This window comes from Gossypium hirsutum, chromosome A03 (genome assembly GCF_007990345.1).
Source record: "Gossypium hirsutum isolate 1008001.06 chromosome A03, Gossypium_hirsutum_v2.1, whole genome shotgun sequence".
NCBI lineage: Eukaryota > Viridiplantae > Streptophyta > Magnoliopsida > Malvales > Malvaceae > Gossypium > Gossypium hirsutum.
In genome coordinates, this window is record NC_053426.1 from 103,412,908 (window position 1) to 103,436,231 (window position 23,324).

The 23,324-nt window shown below is 31.4% G+C and overlaps 2 protein-coding genes across 2 annotated transcripts; one reads left to right on the plus strand and one right to left on the minus strand.

Moving 5' to 3' along the window:
- The first annotated feature begins 10,368 nt into the window (after positions 1 to 10,368).
- LOC107948240 (vacuolar-sorting protein BRO1) lies at positions 10,369 to 18,081 on the plus strand. Its single transcript, XM_016882717.2, has 8 exons — positions 10,369 to 11,240; positions 11,889 to 12,839; positions 13,106 to 13,195; positions 13,462 to 13,530; positions 15,682 to 15,822; positions 16,751 to 16,799; positions 17,111 to 17,214; positions 17,314 to 18,081. The coding sequence occupies exons 1-8, from the start codon at positions 10,560 to 10,562 to the stop codon at positions 17,836 to 17,838; spliced, it is 2,610 nt and encodes an 869-aa protein (XP_016738206.2). The 5' UTR covers positions 10,369 to 10,559; the 3' UTR covers positions 17,839 to 18,081.
- Positions 18,082 to 18,690: 609 nt separating this feature from the next.
- On the minus strand, positions 18,691 to 20,854 carry LOC107948241 (uncharacterized). The gene is made up of 2 exons (XM_016882719.2): positions 20,106 to 20,854; positions 18,691 to 19,467 (listed from the first exon to the last, which is right to left on the minus strand). Exon 1 carries the CDS (start codon positions 20,587 to 20,589, stop codon positions 20,119 to 20,121), a length of 471 nt encoding a protein of 156 aa, XP_016738208.2. The 5' UTR covers positions 20,590 to 20,854; the 3' UTR covers positions 18,691 to 19,467; positions 20,106 to 20,118.
- Positions 20,855 to 23,324: the final 2,470 nt, after the last annotated feature.

A 23,324-nucleotide genomic window follows, 5' to 3' on the forward strand; every position in this document is an offset into this window, starting at 1 on the left:
GGCTCACAAAGTTAGCTCATTTTATAGCAATTAGAACAGATTGGTCATTTCAAAAGTTGGCAGAAACTTATATTCAGGAAATTGTGAGACTACATGGTATTTCTGTATCGTTAATTTTTTTCCGGGATCCACGGTTTACATCGAGGTTCTGAAAATAGTTGCATGAGTCTCTCGGTACACGACTTTATTTTAGTACGGCTTTTCATCCACAGATTGATGGATAGTCCGAGCTAGTTATTCAGATTTTAGAAGACATGCTCCGAGCTAGTATCATTGATTTTGAATTAGGTTGGGAATGTTATTTACCGTTAGCTGAGTTTGTATATAATAATAGTTATCAATCAAGTATTCAAATGGCACCGTATGAAGCTTTGTATGGTCAGAGATGTCGATCACCAGTGTGTTGAACGGAACTGAATGAAAGAAAAATGGTTGGTCCAGAATTGATCCAAGAAACAGAAAGTATTGTTAAAAAGATTCGAGAAAGATTAGAAGTAGCTTTTGACAGGCAGAAATCGTACGCAGATCTGAAACGACGGGACATTGAGTATTTAGTTGAAGACAAAGTATTTCATAAAGTCTCACCTTGAAAGAAAATCTTAAGATTTGGTCGGAAAGGTAAATTGAGTCCATGATATATTAGACCGTATGGGATTATAGAAAGAATTGGACCAGTGGCAAATCGTTTAGCTCTACGTCCTGAACTACAAAAGATTCATGATGTTTTCCATGTTTCTATGTTAAGAAGATACCGATCAGATCCATCTCATGTGATTTCAACTGAAGATATAGAGATTCTACCTGATTTGTCATATGAAGAAGAACCGGTTAAGATACTGGCACGTGAAGTAAAGGAATTACATAATAAACGAGTTCCTTTAGTAAAAGTATTGTGGAGAAGTCATAATATTGAAGAAGCAACGTAGGAACCGGAAGATACAATGAGATCATAGTACCCCTATATCTTTTCAGGTAAATTTTGAGGACGAAATTTATTAAGGGGGAGAAATGTAACGACCCAAATTTTAAGGTTATCGGAAAAGTGAGTTTTTGGGTCTTCGATTCTAAAAATTAGATTCATAAATATTTATTAGAAATATTTACAAAGTTAAGTGAGAGGTTAATTATTTTAATTGGTACAAATGTATGTATATATATGAATTTACTTATTATTTAAGAAATAATAATTATTAATTATTAATTATAATAATATAATAGTTAAAATAAATGAAAGAAACAAAATAGAAAAAGAAAGAACAGAGAAGGAGGAACGAAATAGGAAAGAAAAAGAAAAGAGAAAAGAAAAAGGAAAAATTAGGGTTTTGAGGTTTGAAGCTTAATTGGTAAGTCAATTTGATCCTTTTTCTTGCAATTTTTTATGTTTTTGGAATCCTAGAACAAAGCCCTAATTGAATTATGTTGAAATTTAGGAAGATAGTGCATTTTTAGATGTTGATTAAGTTGAACTATTGACTAAATTATGAGAAAAAGTAATAGAAATTCAAGTTAAAAGTGGGAGAATGATTAAATTGTAAAAAGAGATATAAGCTTTGTAATAGTAGGGATTGAATTGAGAGGATTCTATAATTAATGTTTTATGCTGTAAAATTTAAGAGTTGAATAGTTTAAAGTGATAATTGAATGAAAATATAGGATTTATTTTGAAAAAAAGAATGGTTATGGTGGAATGACCTAATTGGAAATTATGTAAAAGTTACATGGAAATAAAAGAGTGTGTTATTAAATAACATACATTGATAATTTTAAATGTTAATTTTTATGTAGCTAACGTAGCACCAAAAAAGTTATCGAAAAAGGGAAAGGAAAAAGTGAACGAGGATATCGAATAAACTCAAAATTACGATTTGTATTTCTATAAACTGTGCTTAATAATTTAATAAATGTAATTATTATTTTTAATTGGTTAGTATGTATGATAAATGATGTGATAGAAATTGTTACTGTTTCTGTATCAAAATGAGATGATTCAAATACTCTATTAACAGTGTTGGGCTAAGTCGGATATAGTTGGCATGCCATAGGATTGGAAGTGTTCAGGGATATTCCGACTGTGTATCGATGAGACACTATATGTGTCGACTACTGTTACTATTTCGGATTCGTTTTGAAGAGGTACTCTGTACCTGATTGTTACTGTTACTGTTACTCTTACGTGTATTCCGACTTTAGCCGATGAAACACTGCATGATATCCCGGTCTGTAGGTTGAATCCGTGTATCCGTCTAGGTTCGAGTTATGTTAATAGGGGTAAATGAAAGTATTAAAGACCGACTGCTATTGATTATGTAACTGTGACTGTTATACAATTGTTGAAAGGTATCGAATGGTATGAAATATATATAAAGAATTTCTTAATTACATTTAAGAGCTATAAGATGAAGGCAAGAGATTAAGCTATTAAGACTATAAAAGTAAAAGTTTTGAGTTATAATACATATACATGGCTTGTTATTGTTCTAAGCATTAGTTTATAGAAATACCACTGAGTGTATACTCAGCGTACGATTTGTTTCCGTGCGCAGGTTAGGTACAAAGTAACTAACGTCTCAGCATCCAAGCCAACTCCCGAACTCAAGTACTTGGTGAAGTTTCTTGTCTTAAAGAATGGCATGTACCAAGGTTGTTTTGATGTTAAATTGTTTATAAGTGAAATTAGTGAAAAATGTTAGTAGATAGTTAATGGATGTAATGAGTGTGTTATAATATAGTCATTTTTTAATTGAATTGAATGGTAATTAAGTGCAAATTTTGAAGTAGTTTGTTTAAGGATTATTGAATATAAGTGTTAGACTATGGTATGATGGTTTAATGAGTATTAAGTGTGTTTATCATATTTTGGATTGGTTGAAAGTTCGAATATTAGATTGCTTGTTGTTTAAAGTTTGCAGGGTTGGTAAATTTGAATTATAAAGTTCATTTGGAGTCCACATGGTATGTCACAAGGGCGTGTGACCAGACCGTGTGAGACACACGGCTTGCACACGGGCATGTTATTAGGCCGTGTGTCCCCTGCACCTAAAATGCTACAAACATGTTGCCACACGGGCTGAGCACACGGGCGTGTGCCTTGGCCGTGTGAAATTAATTAATTTATAGGTGTAAGTCAGAAAGCCCTACGGGTTGATGACACGGGTGTGTCACATCAGCCACACGAGCGTGTTACACCAGCAACATAGGCGTGTGGTACTATTCAAAGGAAAAAAAATTAAAATTTCATGAAAAATTTTCTAAGCTTCTGGTCGAGCCCTGGTTTGTTTAAGATGTTCTTATTAAGTACTGTGGGCCCATTAAAGCTATATTTAGATGTATAGTATTGCATTTATTCTTGTTTTACGTGTAAATATTTGTTTTACGTGTAAATGTACTGTAATGACCGGTAATACTCCGTAATCCTGTTCCGGCGACGGGACGGGGTCAGGGGTGTTACAATTAGAAACTCACTAACTAAAGTTAAGATTTAATGTCTTGCATTTCTGAAATGAATATGGGCTTATTCATCCACCATGTCAATGATTTTGATATTATATGATTTTGGTAGATGCATCTACAAAATAATCACATATGTGTTATTAATTTGCAACCTGTCGTTTGCAAGATTACTTGTTTAAATAATTAATTTCAGATCATGTAATTAAGACAATTCATCTTGCTAATGTTGGTGAGTTTACATCCCAAGTTTTCAATGATTATTGCATGTCAATTAGGATAAAAGTTGAACATCCTATAGCTCATGTTCACACACAAAATGATTTAGCTGAATTATTTATCAAATGCCTCCAACTAATAGTTAAATCATTACTTATGAGAACTAAACTTTCTATTTCAGCATGAGATTATGTTGATTTATATGTTTTACGCATCAAGCCAATAAGTTATAAATACTCCCCATTACAATTGATTTTTTGTCAAAAGCCAAATATTTCCCATCTTACAATTTTTTAGATGTGCGGTATATGTTTTAACTGTTCCACCACAACGCACAGGTCATAATAAGAGATTGGGAATGTATATTTATATGAGTCTCCTTATAATATTTTTGTGCAATTAATTTGATATTTAATTATGAAATGAGTTGTCAGTTTTTCCAACATTAGGGGGATAGAAACAATAATTTGTAATGAGTTAGGGGGAGAATAATTTGAACCAGAAGTTCATTAAGGATAACTCATTACAAGTTAACTGTTAGATGTATTTACAAACTTAATGAGAATAACCAAGTGTTATATACCATCTAATATTTTAATTTGAATCAAAATCCCAGTAGGACAATCAGTTAGAATAAATAATAGATTGATCGGTTCCAAAGATGAAAATTATTCTAGATGGTCATATAGTGGAGGCGGGTGCTCCAGAAGAGACCCAAGACATAACTAATAAGTAAAATCTCAGAAGAGATTCAGGTACCTGAAACTGAATTTTAAAATAATGAAAATAAGAGATCTCAATAAGTTATGTCAATTCGAGAAAATGTGGAACCGAATAATAAAAGTGGTCGACAATGATTTTGCATGCAGTATTATTATAATGAAATAAAAGGAGGATCCTGAATAAATCTATTGAGAAATATAGATATAGAATAAATTGATTAAAATAGAAAGATGCAACTTATGTACAATTAAATTTGTGGAGTTTTTGGACCAGTAATCCAAATATCTAAAGGTATAAAGCCAGTGAGGGTGCAATTAAAGTAGTTTTGCAAAAGCGGAATAAAAATATGAATTTTTTCGCTAAGTCCTGGCATTGATTATGAAAAGATATAATATTCTTTTGTGGTGGATGCAATAACCTTTAGATATATTATTAAATTTACAATTCATAAAAGATTTAACTTGCGTCTAATGGATATTGTTACATCCTTTTATGAATCACTATATAGTAAAGTCTATATTAAAATCCTTGAAGGATTTAAAATACTAGAAGCATATTGAAGTTCTCGGGAAATTTTTCATTTATATAAATTGAAATAATTGGACATATGTGGTAAATTTAACTTAGTCAATAGTAGTTGAAAGAGGATTATAAAATGATCTAAAATACCTATTTGTATTTTTATAGAAGGATCATGATTAAAGTTTGCTATGATTATTGTTAAAATTCCTGAAGAGATCAAAATATGTTTCCCCAAAATTTTACCTCACTCGTGATTTTCAAAAGAATGGTGGTATAAATGCTTAGCAATACATTCAAATAGTCATTTGAAAAACTAGTATTCAAGATTGAATACGTAGAATATAAGAAAGTATGTTATGTTTTCATGAGGGGGAATAAATACGCGTTGGACTCTTTTTCCCTTAACCGAGGTTTTGTCCCATTGGGTTTTCCTGGTAAGGTTTTTAATGAGGCAGCATATTATGCTTATTATAGATCGTGTACTCTTTTTCCTTCATTAGGTTTTTATCCCACAGAGTTTTTCCTAATAAGGTTTTTAACGAGACACATTATCTACCAATGGACATCCAAGGGGGGTGTTATGAATATCTTATTAAGTGGATATCCATCATGATAAAGATAAAATTTTGATATACTTTAAATTCTAATAGTTATTAGAATTAGATCTCTATTTTTTTATACTTCTTATGCATATAAATAGGGACTCTAATGAAGTATTGTAATCATTCATTTGATTAATAAAGTACATTCTCTGTTGCTTTCATACTTTTTTTGTTCTTTATTCTCCCATCTCTCTTTATTTTATAAAAATATAAATATTTAATTTAGTTATAAAATTTTATTAAATCAATTTAAAATAATTAGATTTTTATATGATAAATATAGTATGATTTTGACAAGTGGATGGTGATAAAAATATACAAATGTAATAATAATATGTATACAATTGTAACATAAATATTTAATTACTTTTTATTTAAGTAAATAGATATTTATTACTTATTATTATTAAGTTAAAAGATATTTATTAATTAAATAATTATATTATAAGATTTTTATGTGATAAATAAATTAAATGATGACAAGTCTATTAATAAAAATACATACATTTGTAGTATATGCAATAATTATTAAATAGATATTTATTAAATTATTGTTATAATAATAATTATTATTAATATTATCAAATAAATTGAATTTTGACAAATTTAGGGTGGAGATAAAATACATGTGTAATAATATGTATAATACAATTGTAATACATGTATTGTTTATTATTGTTTATTAAAATAGATATTTATTATTTATTTATTGTTATTAGATAAATAATTTTTATATAAGATTTTTATATGACAAACTAATTAAAATGTGACAAATGTAATATAAATATTTGTTAATAAAAATATATTTATTATTATTATTATTATTATTAATTAGTATATATATAAGAAATGAAACAAAGGATAAAAGAAACAAACGCATTCGAAACAGAGCAGGAAAAAGGAAGAAAGAAAAGAAAAAGGAAAAACTAAGAGTTTAAGGTTTAAAGCTTTGATTGGTAAGTCAATTAAGTCATTTTTACTTAATTTTGATGTTTTAGAAGCTTTAAAACAAAGTTTTGTTGAAATAAAGTTGAGGTTTTTGAAGTTCATAGGTTTTTAAGCATGGTTCATGTTGAACAAATTGTTGAATTCGGGATTTAATTGAATGAATTTCAAGTTAGAATTGATTAAGGGATTAAATTGTAAAAGAAGCTATAAGTTTTATGTTAGATGGAATAAATTGAAAGAAACTTGAGATTAGGGTTTTACTATGAATATTTGATGGTTAGGGTGAATATGATTGGAAATTGAATAGAAATGAAGTATGAATTGAGTTATAAAAGTAAATGAGTTAATTAGGATCAAATTGAAATCAAGGTTTGAATTAAATAGAAATTCAATTATTTATTGTGAATTAGTGTTGTATTAATAGTATAAATTATTTTAATTTTCGTAGCTAACAAGGAAACTGAGGCATCTACCTCGAAAGGAAAGGAAAAAGTTGTCGAGGAGTAACCGAATAAATTTAGGTTTGTATTACTATAATTCAAGTTATTTTTATTAAATGTTAAATTTTTAATTATATGTATGGTAAGTAAATTATGAGGTAAGTATTAATATGGATTTGAAAAGGAAATTGAATTTATAATGGATAAGTATTGATATAGAATTGTATATTGATGAAAAGTGAAATTGAATTGATTCGTAAATGAATTGAAAGTGATATTGAATTGAGAAAGTGAATCGAATACCCTATTAACTAGTCGGGCTGAGTCGGATATAGTTGGCATGCCATAGCATCGGAAGTGTTTAGGGATGCTTCGACCTCGAGTCAATGAGACACTGGGTGTCACTATATTACTTCGGATAGATTCGATGAGGTACTGGGTACCAACTTACTTCGGCTTGGCCGATGAGACACTAGGTGTCAATTATTTGCTTCGAACTATATGATGAGGCACTGGGTGCCATACTGGAGTGTTTGGTTGGATTCGTGTATCCGCCAAAGTCCGAGTCTGTTAATAAGGGTAATTAACTGAAAGGTTAAACTGAATAAAATGAATTGGTTGAGCCATTGAAAAAAATGTGAAAATGGAACGTGAAAAAAAAAATGTGATTTGAATGTGAGTATGAGAATGGAAAGCATGAACCAATGGTTCATGAGATGGATATTGGCTCAACATGAATGTATATGATTTCAATTGTTTATTAGCTAAATTGAATTGTATGAATATATTGAGAATGACAAATTTATATTTGAATTGGTTTAGTAAAAAAAAAGAAAATAAATAAATAAAGTTATATGAATTAATGATATGATTATTATGTTTATAATTTGAATTATGGTAATACCTCTGAGTATAAAATACTCAGCGTACGGTTGTTTCCGTGCGCAGGTTAATAGGTATTCAGAGTCTCGGTTCAGCATCCTGACGATCCCGACTCCAGCGCAAAACTCGGTGATGTATTCTTCTTTTGGTAAAAGTGACATGTACATAGGTGTTAATTTGGTCACTTTAAAATGCTATATAATTTTTGTTGTAAAGAATGATATTTGGTATTTTGGTGTTTAAACTAATGAAATGGTATGAAAATTTATATGATATACATGGTATAATTGGTGCTAAATTTAGAATGGATGAATGAAATTCTAATTTAATTTTTAATGGTAACATAAATGTTCATAGAGTAAATTATCAAATTAATGTTATAGGTATGATTTTAATACGATTAAATGTGAAATTGCATTGGTTGAAATATTGGTTTTGGACTGGTCTCGGTTTGAAATTGTAGGGAATGTTAGATATTTATAAAGGGGTTATATTGAGTAAAAAAAAAATCCTTGGAGCACCTGAACAAGTCCTGATTCCTCTCTAATACGTATTTTGGGCTTTGAGTGTCCAATTAAGGGACTTTATAATTATTTTATAATATAATATGTTTGATAATTATTTGAATATTAATCGTAAATTGTCCGATTGTCTGGTAATGCCTTGTAACTCTGTTCCGACGACGGTTTAGGGTTAGAGGGTGATACATTCTAACAGATCTTTAGCATCAATGTCAACATTAAGCATGTGTAGTGGAGGTTCATATGCCGTAAAATTTGGTTGGGTTCCTTTTGCATTATGTGAACCTTCATTGTTAGAGTCACTCCTTTTTGATTCAATAAGAAAAACCTTTAGTTCAAAAAATAATGCAATTTCTAAATCTTAAGCCTAAACTCATCAATATTCATTAATTGTCAAATCAATCAATATTGGTTTATATTAATGAAAGGGTTTAATTAATTTTACTTTTTTTCACCAACAGTTTAATTGATACATTTTTCATTAAAAACTCAATTTTACTTTTAAATTTTTAAAGAGTTTTTAAACCTTTTGTCATATGATGACGTTTCACCATTTGAATTTGTATTAAAAATTATGGCATTTAGTAAAATAAATACTTTTGTTGAATATTTGTTGTATTTAATACATATTTAATATAAAATTACTTATTTAATGCCAACGCCACCTTAAAGATGTGGTTAAGGAATTTCTAATGGAACCCAAGAATAAGGATTCAAACTTTAGTGTTATCATTTCCTTGCAATATTATAACTGTCAAGAGAAAAACTTATTTTAATTTTGGTGTAATTATAAATTTCATCCCATACTTTATAGAAATTGAGAAATTAATCTTTTTATTTTAATTTGATAGAATTTAGTCTTTTTATTTTACAAAAGTTAATAAATTAATCCAATTGTTGGCATACACATAAACTTGAATTGTTGATTTTTATTAATTTGTTTATAAATGGTTGAACTGTTAATTTTAATAAGTCTGTATAGGGCAGGAATTCACTTATATCGATGTAAAACTAGAGTAGTTTTATACACTTTAATAACTCTTTTTGGACGATTAATATTTTAATAATCTATCTGTCATATATCATGTTCCATTCATATAGATAATGCATACCAAATTGAGAGTAAATTTAAAATTTCTATCTATCTTTTAATATAAAAAATTTTTAACCATTAAATATATATTAATATAGGTAATATTTTAAATTGATATAATAGAGATATCAGATCAATTCAAAAATTTACATGCATGATAAGTAAAAATATTTTAATAAATTTAACGGTTAGATTATTAAAATATTAATAGTAAAAAAATATTAATTTTAGTTTTACTTCATGCAAGTGGATCTCTCTCCCTTATATATAAATAGTAGAACAACTAATTTTCGAGTAAAAGATTTAAATTGAAAGTCCAAGAGTGTTATCTAATTGAGCTAAATTCTTAATTTTTATAAAAATAGAAGGACCAAATTGATTGCTACATAATTAGATTTACATTATTTTTTATAGTTTTATATAAACCTGATCATGGATCAGGACACTCGTCTAGGCTCGAAGGTCAACTAGAAAAGTGGGAGGATTTGAGAAAAAAGAGGCTCGAAAAATAGGTTTTAACAAAAAATAATGTTCGTTTTCTAAATGAGTCGGGCTTTGAGAGGATTTTATGGTTAATTTTGTTACTAGTTTAGAAGTATTTACTTGTTAAATTGTAATTAAGTTTGTGTTATTTAAGTACAAAGATTTTTTTAAATGTATTTTTAATTTGCTAAGAATTATTTATTTTAATATTTTTAGTGTATATGATATATTATATTTTTAAAAATTATTTTTTATATTAAAAAAATTAATACAAATAAAAAAGTTTAGATTTAATATTTTTAATATGGGTCTGAGTTTACATATAATTTATAGCAATTCTAGAAAATGGGTTTACAATTTTGCAACCCATCCGACCTATAATCAAATATAATTCTATCAAATATAATTCTATGGATCTAACTGGTTAAACCGATTTCAAGTAGTTTTACCGGTTTTTAAAACAGAAGCCATACCGGTTCAAGCGCGTGGGACCTCGAAGACCTGCAAATCTATTTGTTCTCCTCGAAATTTCCTTCCTTTGCCAGTAAGAAAACTCTCTCCTCTCTTCCCCCCCTTTTTTTTTTCCCATTTCGTTTTTCTTCTCATCGTCAATTCCACTCCTGATTAAACTCTGTTTCCGCTCACCTAAAATTCGATCTCCACCAACATCGCCGTCGCCATGGCCTCCGCGTCCTCCTCCTCGGCGACAGTCACCAACATCATGCTAGCAATCTATGAGAAAAAAACCAATTCCATCGACCTCTACCGCCCTCTCCGCCAATACATATGCTTCACATACTCCGAACGCGAAGCCGTCAACCTCGAAGATGACCTTTCCACCGTCAAAACCCTCCGCTCTGACATCGAACGCGTTCCCGACCCAGCCCCAACAACCCGACGCGACCTCCTCATCTCTTACTTCAAAGCCCTATGCCTAATTGAAACCCGTTTCCCAATTTCCTCCGATAGAGATCACATCAATTCAATCCAATTCACTTGGTTTGACGCATTTAAGCAGAAGCAAAAAGCGGTTCAACAAAACATCCATTTAGAAAAAGCCGCCATTTTGTTTAATCTCGGGGGTGTTTATAGTCAGATTGGCTTGTCTTACGATAGGGCTACGGTGGAAGGGAGGAGACAAGCGTCTCATGCGTTTATCGCGGCGGCTGGGTCGTTTGCCTTCCTCAGAGATAATGCGTCGACAAAGGCGTCCATGGGGAACAGTACGACTGTCGATTTGTCTGTGGAGTGTGCTGGGATGTTGGAGAGGTTGATGTTGGCTCAAGCTCAAGAGTGTGTTTTTGAAAATACCATCGCTAAAGGAAGTACTCCTGGAGTTTGCGCCAAGATTTCTAGGCAGGTTGGTTTTTTTTTTTTTAATCTTATTTTTGCTTTGGACCTGATTGACAATTGGAATCTGTATTTTTTGGGATGAATTAGTATATTTTGTTTTGGCGAGGGCTTATCAAGCACATGAGGTTAACTTCTAATTTCTAGTTTTTATGAAGAATTAAAAAAAAAATCATTTTTTAAGAATAAATACTTTTTACTGATTAGTTATATTAAAATTGGTTTTGCATTTTGATCGTTGGGGTTGTTTTTGATTAATAGTTATTTTTGCTGTATACTATTTCCTTTTTTCTTTTTTGAAGTAAAATCAAATCCAAATGTGAATCCCATATGATTTTGTTCATTACTTCTCAATACACTAATCATTATCATTCATATGTGTAGAATCCACTTACTAATTGTGAAAGCCATACTTATGATTGGTGATTCATTATGTATTAGAAAGTAATGCACTGAGAAGTATTGGAGATTATGAATGTTGCAGTTTTATTTATTAGAAAGTAATGGACTAAAAAGTAATGGAGCTTTAGTTATTTCACTTGAGGAATCATTTGCACTAGTAGAAAACTAAAAACACAGAGCTATGTAATTGTTCTTTCATGCTTACTTGTGGAATTTGCATTATTTTTTTATTTAGGATTAATGCGATGGTTTGTAGGTTGGATTATACTATGAGGAAGCTTTAGCCGCATTAAATGCAGCTCCTTTGAAGGACCATTTTGAAAAAGCATGGATTGCACATGTGCAGCTTAAGGCAGCTCTTTTTTATGCAGAAGCTTGCTATAGGTATGGTTTGGAGCTACATGAGAAGGAAGAGATTGCAGAAGAAATTGCCCGTTTGAGGAGTGGAGTTAGTACTTTAACTGAGACAAAGAAATCATCAAAAGGGGCTCCTGCACAGCTTCTGGATGCAATTAGCAAGTTAGAAGTTAATCTTAATCGCAACCTGGAGAGGGCTATGAAGGAAAATGACAGGGTTTATCTTATGAGGGTTCCTTCTCCTAGTTCCTTACCTCCTCTCCCTGCATTTTCGATGGTGAAGTCGATGCAAATGAATGATGTGTTGGATGCAAGCAAGGAGAAGATATTTGCAAGTCTTGTTCCTGACAGCAGTGCAAAGGCTCTTTCCAGGTATACTGAAATGGTTGATGATGTCATCAGGACACAGGCTGAGAAATTGCAGCAAGGAAGTGAGCTAACCCGTGTTAGGCTTAAGGAAATGGACTTGCCAGATTCAATTCTTGCTCTGGAAGGGAATTTTAGTCTTCCAGAAGATCTTAAGAATGAAGTAGAAAAGGTGCAAGCTAGTGGGGGCCCAGCTGGTCTGGAGGGTGAGTTACAACAACTTAGGGATCTAAGGAGGGTCAATCAGGAATTGCTGGTACAGACTGAGGAGCTTTTGCAGAAAGAAGCTGCAGAGGATGCTCAGTTTAGAAGTCAGTTTGGAACACGATGGACCAGGCCACAGTCAAGCACTCTGACAAAGACTTTGCAGGAAAGGTTAAATAAATTTGCTGCTAACTTAAAGCAAGCTGGCGAAAGTGATGTTCGAATTGAGCGTTCAGTGAGAGAGCATGCTTCACTGATGTCAATCCTTAACCACAGACCGGTATGTTGAATTGTTATTTGTTGTTTCTGTATTTATGCAATACAAGTTAAGTATAAGTTATTTTGCCTGGTCTTTGAGGATGCAATTGATATTAGTTTGCTTCCTTTAAATTGGCTGGTACTGCTTTTTGCATACTGTTTCGATTGTGAATATATGTGTGTGAAAACCTTGTTGCTTATTCTTTTCAATAACATAACTGAAGTGATGGATTGACTATTCTTTTTTATGGGTATCCTTTTGCTTATATGTTCATATTCTGTTATCAGATAGAAGCTGCCCTACCAAGTCTTTCAAGGCCAATAATGTCTTTGGATGCCAATGAAGATGCTATAGTTGGGGCCCTGAAGCAGAGCTTGGTAATTTCTACTTTTCTAATCCAAAATTTCTTGAGTATTTAGCCTATGCTTCAGTTTTCCCCTCAAGGATCCCATACCCCGAGGATAAAAAGAAAAAAGGATAGGGCACAAAGTGAAAAGTGTTATTTTATCTTATGTTACTTTTGCACCCTTAAGCTACAAAGCAAGTCATTGAGTTGATATTGTCTTTTTCCTGTTTTACAAGTCAAACAAATTTTAGTTTTATGTATACAACATGGTTAATATCTCCTATATTTTCTTTGCAGAGGCAATTAGAGACTCTAGGTGCTCAGAGGGCGGGCCTTGAAGACATGCTTAAAGAGATGAAAAGAAAGGTGAAGTTAACTGTTTGTGCTATGTATTTTCTGCATGCTTTTCTTATTATATATCACCTTAACCAGTGTGCTAGGCATTCTGTTTCACTGTTATTTTATCTAAATGGTACCTGAACGCGTTTAACATTATAATTCCATGTGTAGGCATAACTTTAATCATTTTTTTCAAGCTGTATGAGGAGAAATCTTCTTATACATTTCTTGAGGGAGGGGAGAGGGGTATTATTTAACTACATTTATCCTGTTGGCTGTTTATTGAATCATTGCAATTGATGTTCAATCTGAAGAGAGGGAAGAGATCTTCGAAAAGTGGGTTTTATGATCCAATAAATAATCGAGCCTATTTTATCTCTATTTCCTTGAAAAAGGAGATCAACCCTTCTTTAGATGTGTAGTTTCTATTCTGTGATTCTCTGTTGTTTTGATTCTTTTGACATACTATGATGATCTAGGATTATATCTGTGCCTCCTGTCCCTTGTCCCATCCCAAAAGTTGGACTTGAACACCTTTTTCCCTCTCATTCCAAGCACCATTTTTTCCTTGAAACTTTCCGGTTTGCATCTGAAAATTATTTTCATCAGTCTAAATTCGCCTTGCTGTAACTTCCCAGACACTTGTCTGCATAAATTTATTAAATTTTTACTAGCTGAAACAAAAGCAAAAGAAGCAGTCCCTTCAGCTGTACTTGTTCTTGTCTATTACAGAAAGAAAAAGAAAATCGAATGCCTTCCTTTCCGTTGTCTCTACACCTCCAGCAGCAGACTACTTCTCTTCTCTCTTGCATTTTTCTGTATTTTTTGGTTCGCTTGCCATGCTTTCCCATTTTCTCTTCTCTTTTTTCCCACTCTGCGTGTCAATGCTTTCATAAATAAGCCTGGTGGTCTGCCAGTCTTCTTCTTCTTTTTCTCTGTTTTTCTTTCTTTTCCTTTTCTTTCATCTCCTCTCAATCCTTTATTTAAACCTGTGAACCTGCTCTCCCTCTCTAAAGTTTTGTTTCTTTTTTTTTTTTTCCCTTCATTGGCCCTAAGAAATGCCACTTCCTCTTGCTATTTCCTTTGATCTGCAATGTTTGGGTAAACTTTGAATTGGTATTTTTTTTTTTATGTCTTTTATCGTTTTTGATAACTAGATAAGAAAAAGAAACATAATACGAACAAGAACTAAACTAATGTCCAGACCAGCTGAGATTTATTCATTGCTTGAAATTTGTGCAAGCAAGAAATCTCTTTCCCAAGGATGAAAATTTGCTCTCATGTGATAAAATCTTGATTTGTGATTGAATCTGTGTTTTGGAACTAAGCTTAGGTCTATGTGTGGGAAATGTGGGTCATGTGATCACGTGGAGGTGTTTGATGGATTGTTTCTATAAGAGATTCCAGTTCCAATGGTGATTGTTGGCGTTCCAAATTGTGATTCATTGAGCTTATAGGAAAATGGGAAATGAGGTTTTATTTCATGCTTGTGCTTTCCTTTCTATATTTGAAAATCATCAATTGCTGAAAGCCTATTTTAGGGTTGACATTCATGGTTTTGCTGTCAAGTGTGGCAATGATACCCGATGGTTGGTATGATTCAACAGTGTTTCTACAGTAAAGCTTTCCCCCCGTTTTTGGGCTCCATTTTTTTTTTGATATGAATAATAAAGTATTCATTTAATGACTTACCAGACACTGGTTAGCATATCTTGCCAACTAGCAATTTAATGGCTGGCTAATTGTTCCTCACTCAGAAGGCGTTTTAGATACATATTGGGAACATGAGAATTAAAATGTGATGTTTTGCTCTGTGAGGATGAAAACAATATTTGGTTCTCTTATTGGATGGCTGGAGCAATTCACTAGGGAAAGAAATTCAATTGTGATTTTGGCACTATTGTTCTTCGTTGAATGTATTATGGAAGAGAAATTCTTGATGTTGTTGTCTTTTTGCTTTAGAAGTGATCGCATCAAATTTGTCTTGTCTGACTATTTCCTTTCCTCAAGCTTTCTCTTTATATTGTTAGACCTTTCAGGCTTCATATTGGCATAAAATTATATTTCATATCAGTTAATGCTCATTTAAATTGCTTGTTTGTCTAGTTTCTGTTGTCATAGCTCAGTTATTGGTATTTGTCATACACTTTAGTAGTCTTAGATGATAAATTGGTGCAGGATGACATACTACCTAAGTTGATGACGTCCACCGGCTCCTATGAGGATCTTTTCAGGAAGGAGATAGCGAAGTATGATCACATTTGTGAGGAAATTGCCCAAAACATTGAGGCACAAGAACAATTATTGATGCAAATTCAGGTCTATTATCTCTTCTTTTTATTCTTTCGTGGTCCTTTGGATTTTCTCAACACAGCATATGATACTTCGAGACAACTGTGTTTTAGTACCCTGAATAGAATGTTCGATAATTGATTTTAAAGCTAGGGATAGTTTGTAGTCAAGTGAATATCACATATTCTCATTTTCCTTGTCATTGTTTGGCCCCCATAAGGCACTGGAGCATATGGTTCACAAGACACTTTTAGTTTTAATGGTAAAAGGAAGTGGGCCCTTCATTCTGAGAGTGGCTGTGATGTTTGCTCCATGTTTCTGGTTGCATATAATAACTCCTTATTTATCATTGGCATCCTGAATAATAAACTTATTTATATGAGCTGTCATAACCAAAGAAAAGAATATTTCTTGTGAATATTGAAAAAAAAGTACTTTGATTAATTTGAGTACATTTATTGGAGACATAAATATGCCATCTTTTGGTTCTTGCATAATCTATTTTTGGAGTGAGAAAGTTTCTGTGTGTCATTTGTTTGGTTGCCAGTCCACAAGCTATGCCTTGCCTTGCTATGTCTAATTCAATCTTGGACTATCACACATTCAAAGTCACTTTTAAAATTGTGGCATAGTATCCTGAGCCATTTGGTACCCTTAGAACATGGGGTTTAAAAATAAAACTGGAAAGTTTCAGTACCATAGTTTCTTTAAACCCTAAAAATATGTTTATTGTATATTTGTCCTACTTGTTTTATTTAAGAAAAATAGTTTTTCTTTTTGGTAAATTTATAAGGATAGAGATAGACTTGGTTGCATTAACTTTGGTCCTGACATGAAGTTAATTTGCACTAGTTGCTTTCTGCTTCTAATGCTGTATTTTGGATTTTCGTCTTTGCTGATTATTAGGAAATGTACCCTGAATGATTGACGCCATTGTTTGAAATGCCTTCTGCAGGTTCAGAATGAAGAGTTTGGTGCTGTCTTTAATCTTGAAGATTATAAAGGTATTAAAAACCTATTAATTGTTTTAAGGGAATCTCAGATGCATGCATTGTACTTTTTGTGCTTGATGTGTCTGGCCCAACACTGAAGATCTGTACTGTATGGTTTGTCTTAATATGTAATTCTAATTACATTGCACAGATTTTGGAACCAGTACTTGTCTAAAGTTCTATTAGTTATAACAGTCATGTCCATTATTTAGTGTGATGATTTGTATGGTTATTCAGTCTTTAATTTTTTTTATGTTTGCAACTTTGTATTGATTTTCTGACAAGATCTGTTGTTTTATGCTTTATATCACTATTTATTTCAGCATCACGAGAGAAGTGTTACAAACAAATTCAAGCAGCTTTAGCCAAGTGTAAAGAAATCAAGGAAAATATTAACGAGGGCCTAAAGTTTTATGTTACTCTTCAGGTAAGCAATTTCACATCTGGTACTGAGGGCAGTATGTTAAGGTCATTATTATTAAGTTTTTCATGCATATATATTAAAAGTGCTGCTTTTATTCAACAGGATGCAATCAATAATATCAAGCAGCAATGTAGTGATTTTGTGATGACTCGAAACATCCAGTGTCGAGAAATGATGGAAGATGTTCAAAGGCAAATGGCAGGTTTCAACTTCCAGGACCGTGAGAGCACAGGGCCGTACCCTTCAGTTGGACAGCCACGTCAAAATCCAAGATCCAGTACACAGCAACTAACAGAATCTCAGAGTATATCCCATCCTTCACCGCAAACCCCTTATTATAGGCCTCCTGAGCAGCCAATGCAGGGGTATGGTCATCCTCCTCCCCCATATACTGCCCCACAGCAACCATCTCCTTACCATGTTCCCCCATCAACCGGTGCTCCTTATCCTCCCCCACATGCCCAACAACATGCACCCGTTGGCCATGAATACGGCCAACCTGCCTATCCTGGGTGGCGTGGGCCATATTATAATGCCCCTGCAGAGCAATCTGGGTCTCATCCTCGACCTCCATATACCATTCCAAATCCGTATCATCCCCACCAAAGTGGCTATTATAAGCAATGATCATCTAGTCCAACCTTTCTCCTTTATAAATAATATTTTTTAATCGTGATATATAATGATTTACTGTATGTTGTTTTTTTTTTTTTTTTTTGCTTCTTACCTGCTGTGCAATGGATATTGGATTCACGTAGATCTTGTCGTGTAACATATTCATTTTGGGCATTTGACGTCTGTTGGTATTCATTTTGGGCATTTGACGTCTGTTGGTCCTAATAATTTGTATGTGATGGCCTGATTTTCTTTCATGCTTTTCTATATGTCAATGACTTTTTTTTCCTTATTGTAGGGATCCTAACGATATTAGCACCATCTACGGGTTCATATTTTGGATTATTTTGTTTCTATTTTGGTCTGTTTTTATTTAGTGTAAATAGCTACCTAGTCATCACAGTTTAGCCGTCTTTGAAGAGAATTTACTAATGAAGAATTCATAGTGAACGGTTTGACATTTGTTTTAATGTTGAAGCTCCAACTTCGTTCCATCGATTTCTTTTTTTCAGTTTTTAATGTAGTTTTTATTTTATTTATAAGCATTTTAAAAAAAATATGATTGGGCTTTGGAAATATTAAGAGGTAACGATAAATTGTCTTGAAAAGTATTGAAAATATAAAAAAAAAATCAAATTAAGATTAGTAACTATGAAGTTGAGAAGAATAGGCGACATAAACTGGGCTTAAGACAGGTCCAAATATTGTTACGCTGGTTAATAATATATGCGTGCATATGTGAGAAAAAATCGACCCATTATGAGAATTTCAATAATTAAAATATGATTGTTGGATGAATAATCACGTAGAACCAACCTAAAAAGAAAGTATAAAAGAATATGATAAATAAATGGGGCAAAATTATTAAAAAAATTATAATAACTTGGAATATAATATATTAATAAATAATAAATAATAAACAATACAAACAAGATGAAACATGATACAAAGGAAGTTATAACATAACATAATTGTACGGCAGCCCCTCTGAGAATTTAACATCTATTTAGTTTTTCAGAATTAGTCTAAATGTTGAACTTGAATTATTGATTTTTACTAATTCTTTTTTATTTTTTCATATAAAATGGTTTTGCTAATTCATTTCATGTCAATTACGTCTAACAATTTTATCCAAATAGAGACTAACATCTCAAATTTCATAAAGCATGAGAGCCAACTTCTTACAAATTAGAGTAGAATGACTAATTTATTAATTTTCGTAAAGTAAAAAATAAAAAATAAAAAGTTATAAAACAAACATCAAAGTTTATATAAAACAAATCAATAACATATAAAACGGTGAAACTACCTAGTAGCTTCTTTTATTCTAGGGATTGGATTAAATTGAACTAGCCCGCATCAATTTAATTTATGTATTATTAAAAAAAATAAAAAAAAGAGTTAACATTTATTGTTTAACAATGTTAATATTTTAAAAGTTTTTATAGTTCTTTTTCTTTTTCTTTTTTTTTTTTAGATTTGTAAATTCATGTATAAGGATTAAATTGATCTAATCTTTGTAATAGAAATACTTAACAGGGAATTTTACCCATATCAAACTCATGAATTCCGGCGACAATATTGCTCCCAATTTTATTTCCTTCTTTTCAGATTCCCAATCCCATCTGCATTCTTTTATTCCTACAATATATCAAAATCCATGGATATGATTTATGGGTATGGAGAAGGAAAGTCTGAGACGTTGAATGATCCCAAGTCTAATTTGATGAATCTGACAAATAATAAGGTTTGAACAAAAAATCTCGATTTACGTAATTAATTTTAATTTTATGATAGTGAAAAATATTTTAAAATTTTAAAGAGATAATTATGAAACAAATAATTAAAATAAATAATTATTGTATATTTGTTGTAATTATAGAGAGTTTGGTTGAATTGAAAAATCAACGTATGTGAAGGTTGAAAATTTAGGTTTGACAAAGATTTGAATGTTGATAAATTAAAATAAGAAAAAACATTTAATATCTAAATAATTTAATTTATGAAAAAACATTTAAAATAAGAAAATAATTTAATTTATGAATAATAGTTAACGTTTGATAAATTATTAGAAATCCATAAAAATCAAAATAAAAAAAGTTTAAATATTATCACATATTAAATAGAACACGTGTCATCTTTTAACAATATATCAATCTGAAGCCCAGCATTTGGATACAAGGGGGGGAGAGAGAGAGAGAGAGAGCGAGAGAAGAAGAAGAAGCAAAATTTTGGTTTTAAGAAAGAAATGCGTTTAAGAAGAGATTTAAACGCCTCACCCAAATAATATGATTACTCAGGGATGGTCTGAAGCATGGGACGCCAAGCCTTCCTCAACACCATCCTATGCCTAAACCCAATCCACCCTGCCCGTGCCGATCCCGCTTCACCTCCCAACCCATTCACACCGCCAAGTTTCGTCGCCACTTGAACGTCGCCCTTCCCGCCAAATTCCTCCTTCACCACTTTTCCTTGGTCCTCCTCGTATCCTCCTCCTGATGATACGAATAAATCCTTCAAAGTGCGACCACTTAAATCCTTGTCGCCCTTCTTTTTCTCACCTGAAATGCCGAAGAAACTCTGTGGATACACCATTTCCCGGCAACTTGACGATTTGCGACTACCGCTTCTGGTAAGAAGCGTTCGGAGTGTGGTTTTAGGGCGGCGGAAGTTGAGGAGGGGGCTCGTCCTTGGACTTCGTGTTGGGCTTTGGGTGACGCCGCATTGTGTCGCCAATAGCTTGAATTTCTGCAGCGTCGTCATATTGGTTTCAGGTTGGGTCTGTGTTGAAGGGTTATATGGGGAAATTTTAAGTGAAGTGATTGGGAGGGTTTGGAATTTGAAACTTTGGCAGCAGAAGGATGGATTGAGATTTTGGGGGGGGGGGTATTGGTTGCTTGAAAGCAAAAGAAAGGAATCTATGTTGGAGACTTTTGCATGCTTTTTCTTTATTAATTTTCAAAAGGGAAGTCTTTGAATAGAATTTTCTTTTCTCTTGGAAGAGGTGAAAAGGTAGGACCCAAGAGCCAGCCCAGAGGCTGCATTTTCCAAGAAAATTCTAAATTTATACCCACTTTGGTCTTTCGATGATGACTGGAAACCATTTATCATTTTTTATATATTTATTTAACAAATTTATATTAATTAATATAATATCTACTTGAAATGAAACATTTTAGTATAATGAATCCAGATCTCATATTTTTTTCTACATTTAAAACATACAATTTTTTTTTTCTAAATGAAATGCTAATTTCATCTTAAATTGTGATTCAATTCAATTTAAGTATTAATATTTATATTAAATTAAAATTATAAGGATACTATAAAAGTAATCATTTTAGCTCTCTATTAAAATTATTCGACTCTTTTAGCCATTAACCTTGTATTTGTCAAATCATCGCAAAAATGAATAGCAAAATATAATGTTTATTAACTTTATTAACATGACATGCACATGAACTGCCATGTGGATGCCGCCATGTCAGCAATTAATTATTTTTTAATATTTTAAAATTTTAAAAATTAATTGCTAATGTGGCATACATGTAAATGTCATGTTAGCAAAGTTAACAGATGTTAACTTTTCCATCTATTTTGGAGTGATTTAATAAACAATACAAATTTAAGGATTAAAAGAGACGAAAAATTAAATGGATGGCTAAAATGACCCTTTTTTTTATGAATTTTTATAATTTTTAAATTATTTACATGACATACGAAGAGTTTTTATTATTCTAAATGTGACCTACATTTAAGTCAGTGTTAATTATAATTGTTATTTAGGTTTTACATAACCCTGTCATTGTAATTAAAAAAACATATTTTATAATATTAGGAAATAGTGATTCAATCTCTTCCCTAACCAAAGCATGAAACTCTATTGTCATAAAATGAGAGGCACGTGAATCGGGCATTTCATCTCCTTTTCCACCGCACATCTCCTTTCTAGAAAGAATAGAATCACGTGTCACCCCTTCGAGGCACCAAAAACAACACCGTCCACTCCTACTTACATTTTCTTAATTTCTACCTTAAAATCATACATTATATTTTTTGAAAATTATAAATCTAGTGTAACTTTTTTTTTACTTTTCAAATTTTAAAATTTAAGTTAAATATTAAAACGGTTATTTTTTTTGTTAAATTTAAGTTGATTACAAAATTATTATTTTTTAATCACATGACTATTAAGTAAGTATTTTTTTTATTTCAAAAATATCATAACAATAAATTTAATAAAAAATTTAAACAACATTAACAATTAGATCTGAATTTTGAAATTTAAAAAATAGAGATTAAATTTCAGTACAGGGATTGAATTCTTAATTTTCAAAAAGTATAATGAGCTATAGCATATTTGAATCTAATTTCTATGTTCTTCATGCTTGAACACCTATGCTATTGTGAAATTTAGTATCGCTTCAACACAAATCACTACATTTTATTTTTATTAATATATTCAAAATTTCAAACTCATCAACTTCAAAAGTGATCAAATCAATATCATATTTTAATTTAGGTTTAAATTGCTTTACCTAGGAGACAATCATGCAACAAACTCTTATTCACCTATCAATTTTCCCTTTCTCAAAATAGAACAAGACATAAGATCGGATATGTGGCATACATTTTACTCAAATACAACCTCAACAACTCTAAACCACTACCTCTAGAGGCTCTTCACACTATTCACATTGTGAACCACTTTCATTTTAATGATTTTCTACACTTCTTACAGCGTGAACCATCACTCTTATACTATTATACACCTTATATAACTTAAACATGATTATCTTTAGGAAACATATGCAAGTAATATGCACATTTGTTACACCTTAATTAAACATAAAATTTATATTAATTGACGTACTGATTTATTTTTTTATATAATTAATTTAGAATTAAAATTAAAATATTCTAATAAAATTATCCAAATTATGGAAGGAATGAAAACATTATCTATAAAATATTAAAAATAATTAAAACAAGTTATGTTAAATGATTGAAAGAGGTGAAAGTAAACTCTTTTCCAGGAATTTAGGCTGAGTTTAAATTTTGGATTCGTTATTGTTGAGAGAGTTTTACCTAAATATCACCTCTGACCCAAATAAGTTTAGCCTCACATCATAAAATGGACGAAGGCAATTATAGTAATTCTAAAAATAATAAAAAATTTGTTACACCACAAAACAGAAACTAACACAATAAAATATACAAACATGAATAAATTAAAATTTGAGTATAATTTTTCTTCTTCCGTTCATACGTATTTTATATTTTATACATTCCACATATATTATATGATATATGAAGTTAGATAAAATTTCATGTGATTCAGTAAACATGATAGAAATTCAATTCTATAATTATTAGATTGATTCGTAGGATTCGATAAAGAAAGAGAAAAGAATGAAATTTTTTTGAGAAATGGAAAATTCAAAATGCTTGGGGGGAAATGTGTAAGGTTGAATCAGATACAAATTGGTGACAAAAAA

What these genes read in the sequence shown, in the direction of transcription:
- LOC107948240 (XM_016882717.2), top strand. Translation starts at nt 10,560, where the DNA reads ATGGCCTCCGCGTCCTCCTCCTCGGCGACAGTCACCAACATCATGCTA. An exon ending in CAATCCTTAACCACAGACCG is followed by an intron (nt 12,840 to 13,105) that starts GTATGTTGAATT and finishes TTCTGTTATCAG; the next exon opens with ATAGAAGCTGCCCTACCAAG. An exon ending in GGGCCCTGAAGCAGAGCTTG is followed by an intron (nt 13,196 to 13,461) that starts GTAATTTCTACT and finishes TTTTCTTTGCAG; the next exon opens with AGGCAATTAGAGACTCTAGG.
- LOC107948241 (XM_016882719.2), bottom strand. Translation starts at nt 20,589, where the DNA reads ATGACGACGCTGCAGAAATTCAAGCTATTGGCGACACAATGCGGCGTC.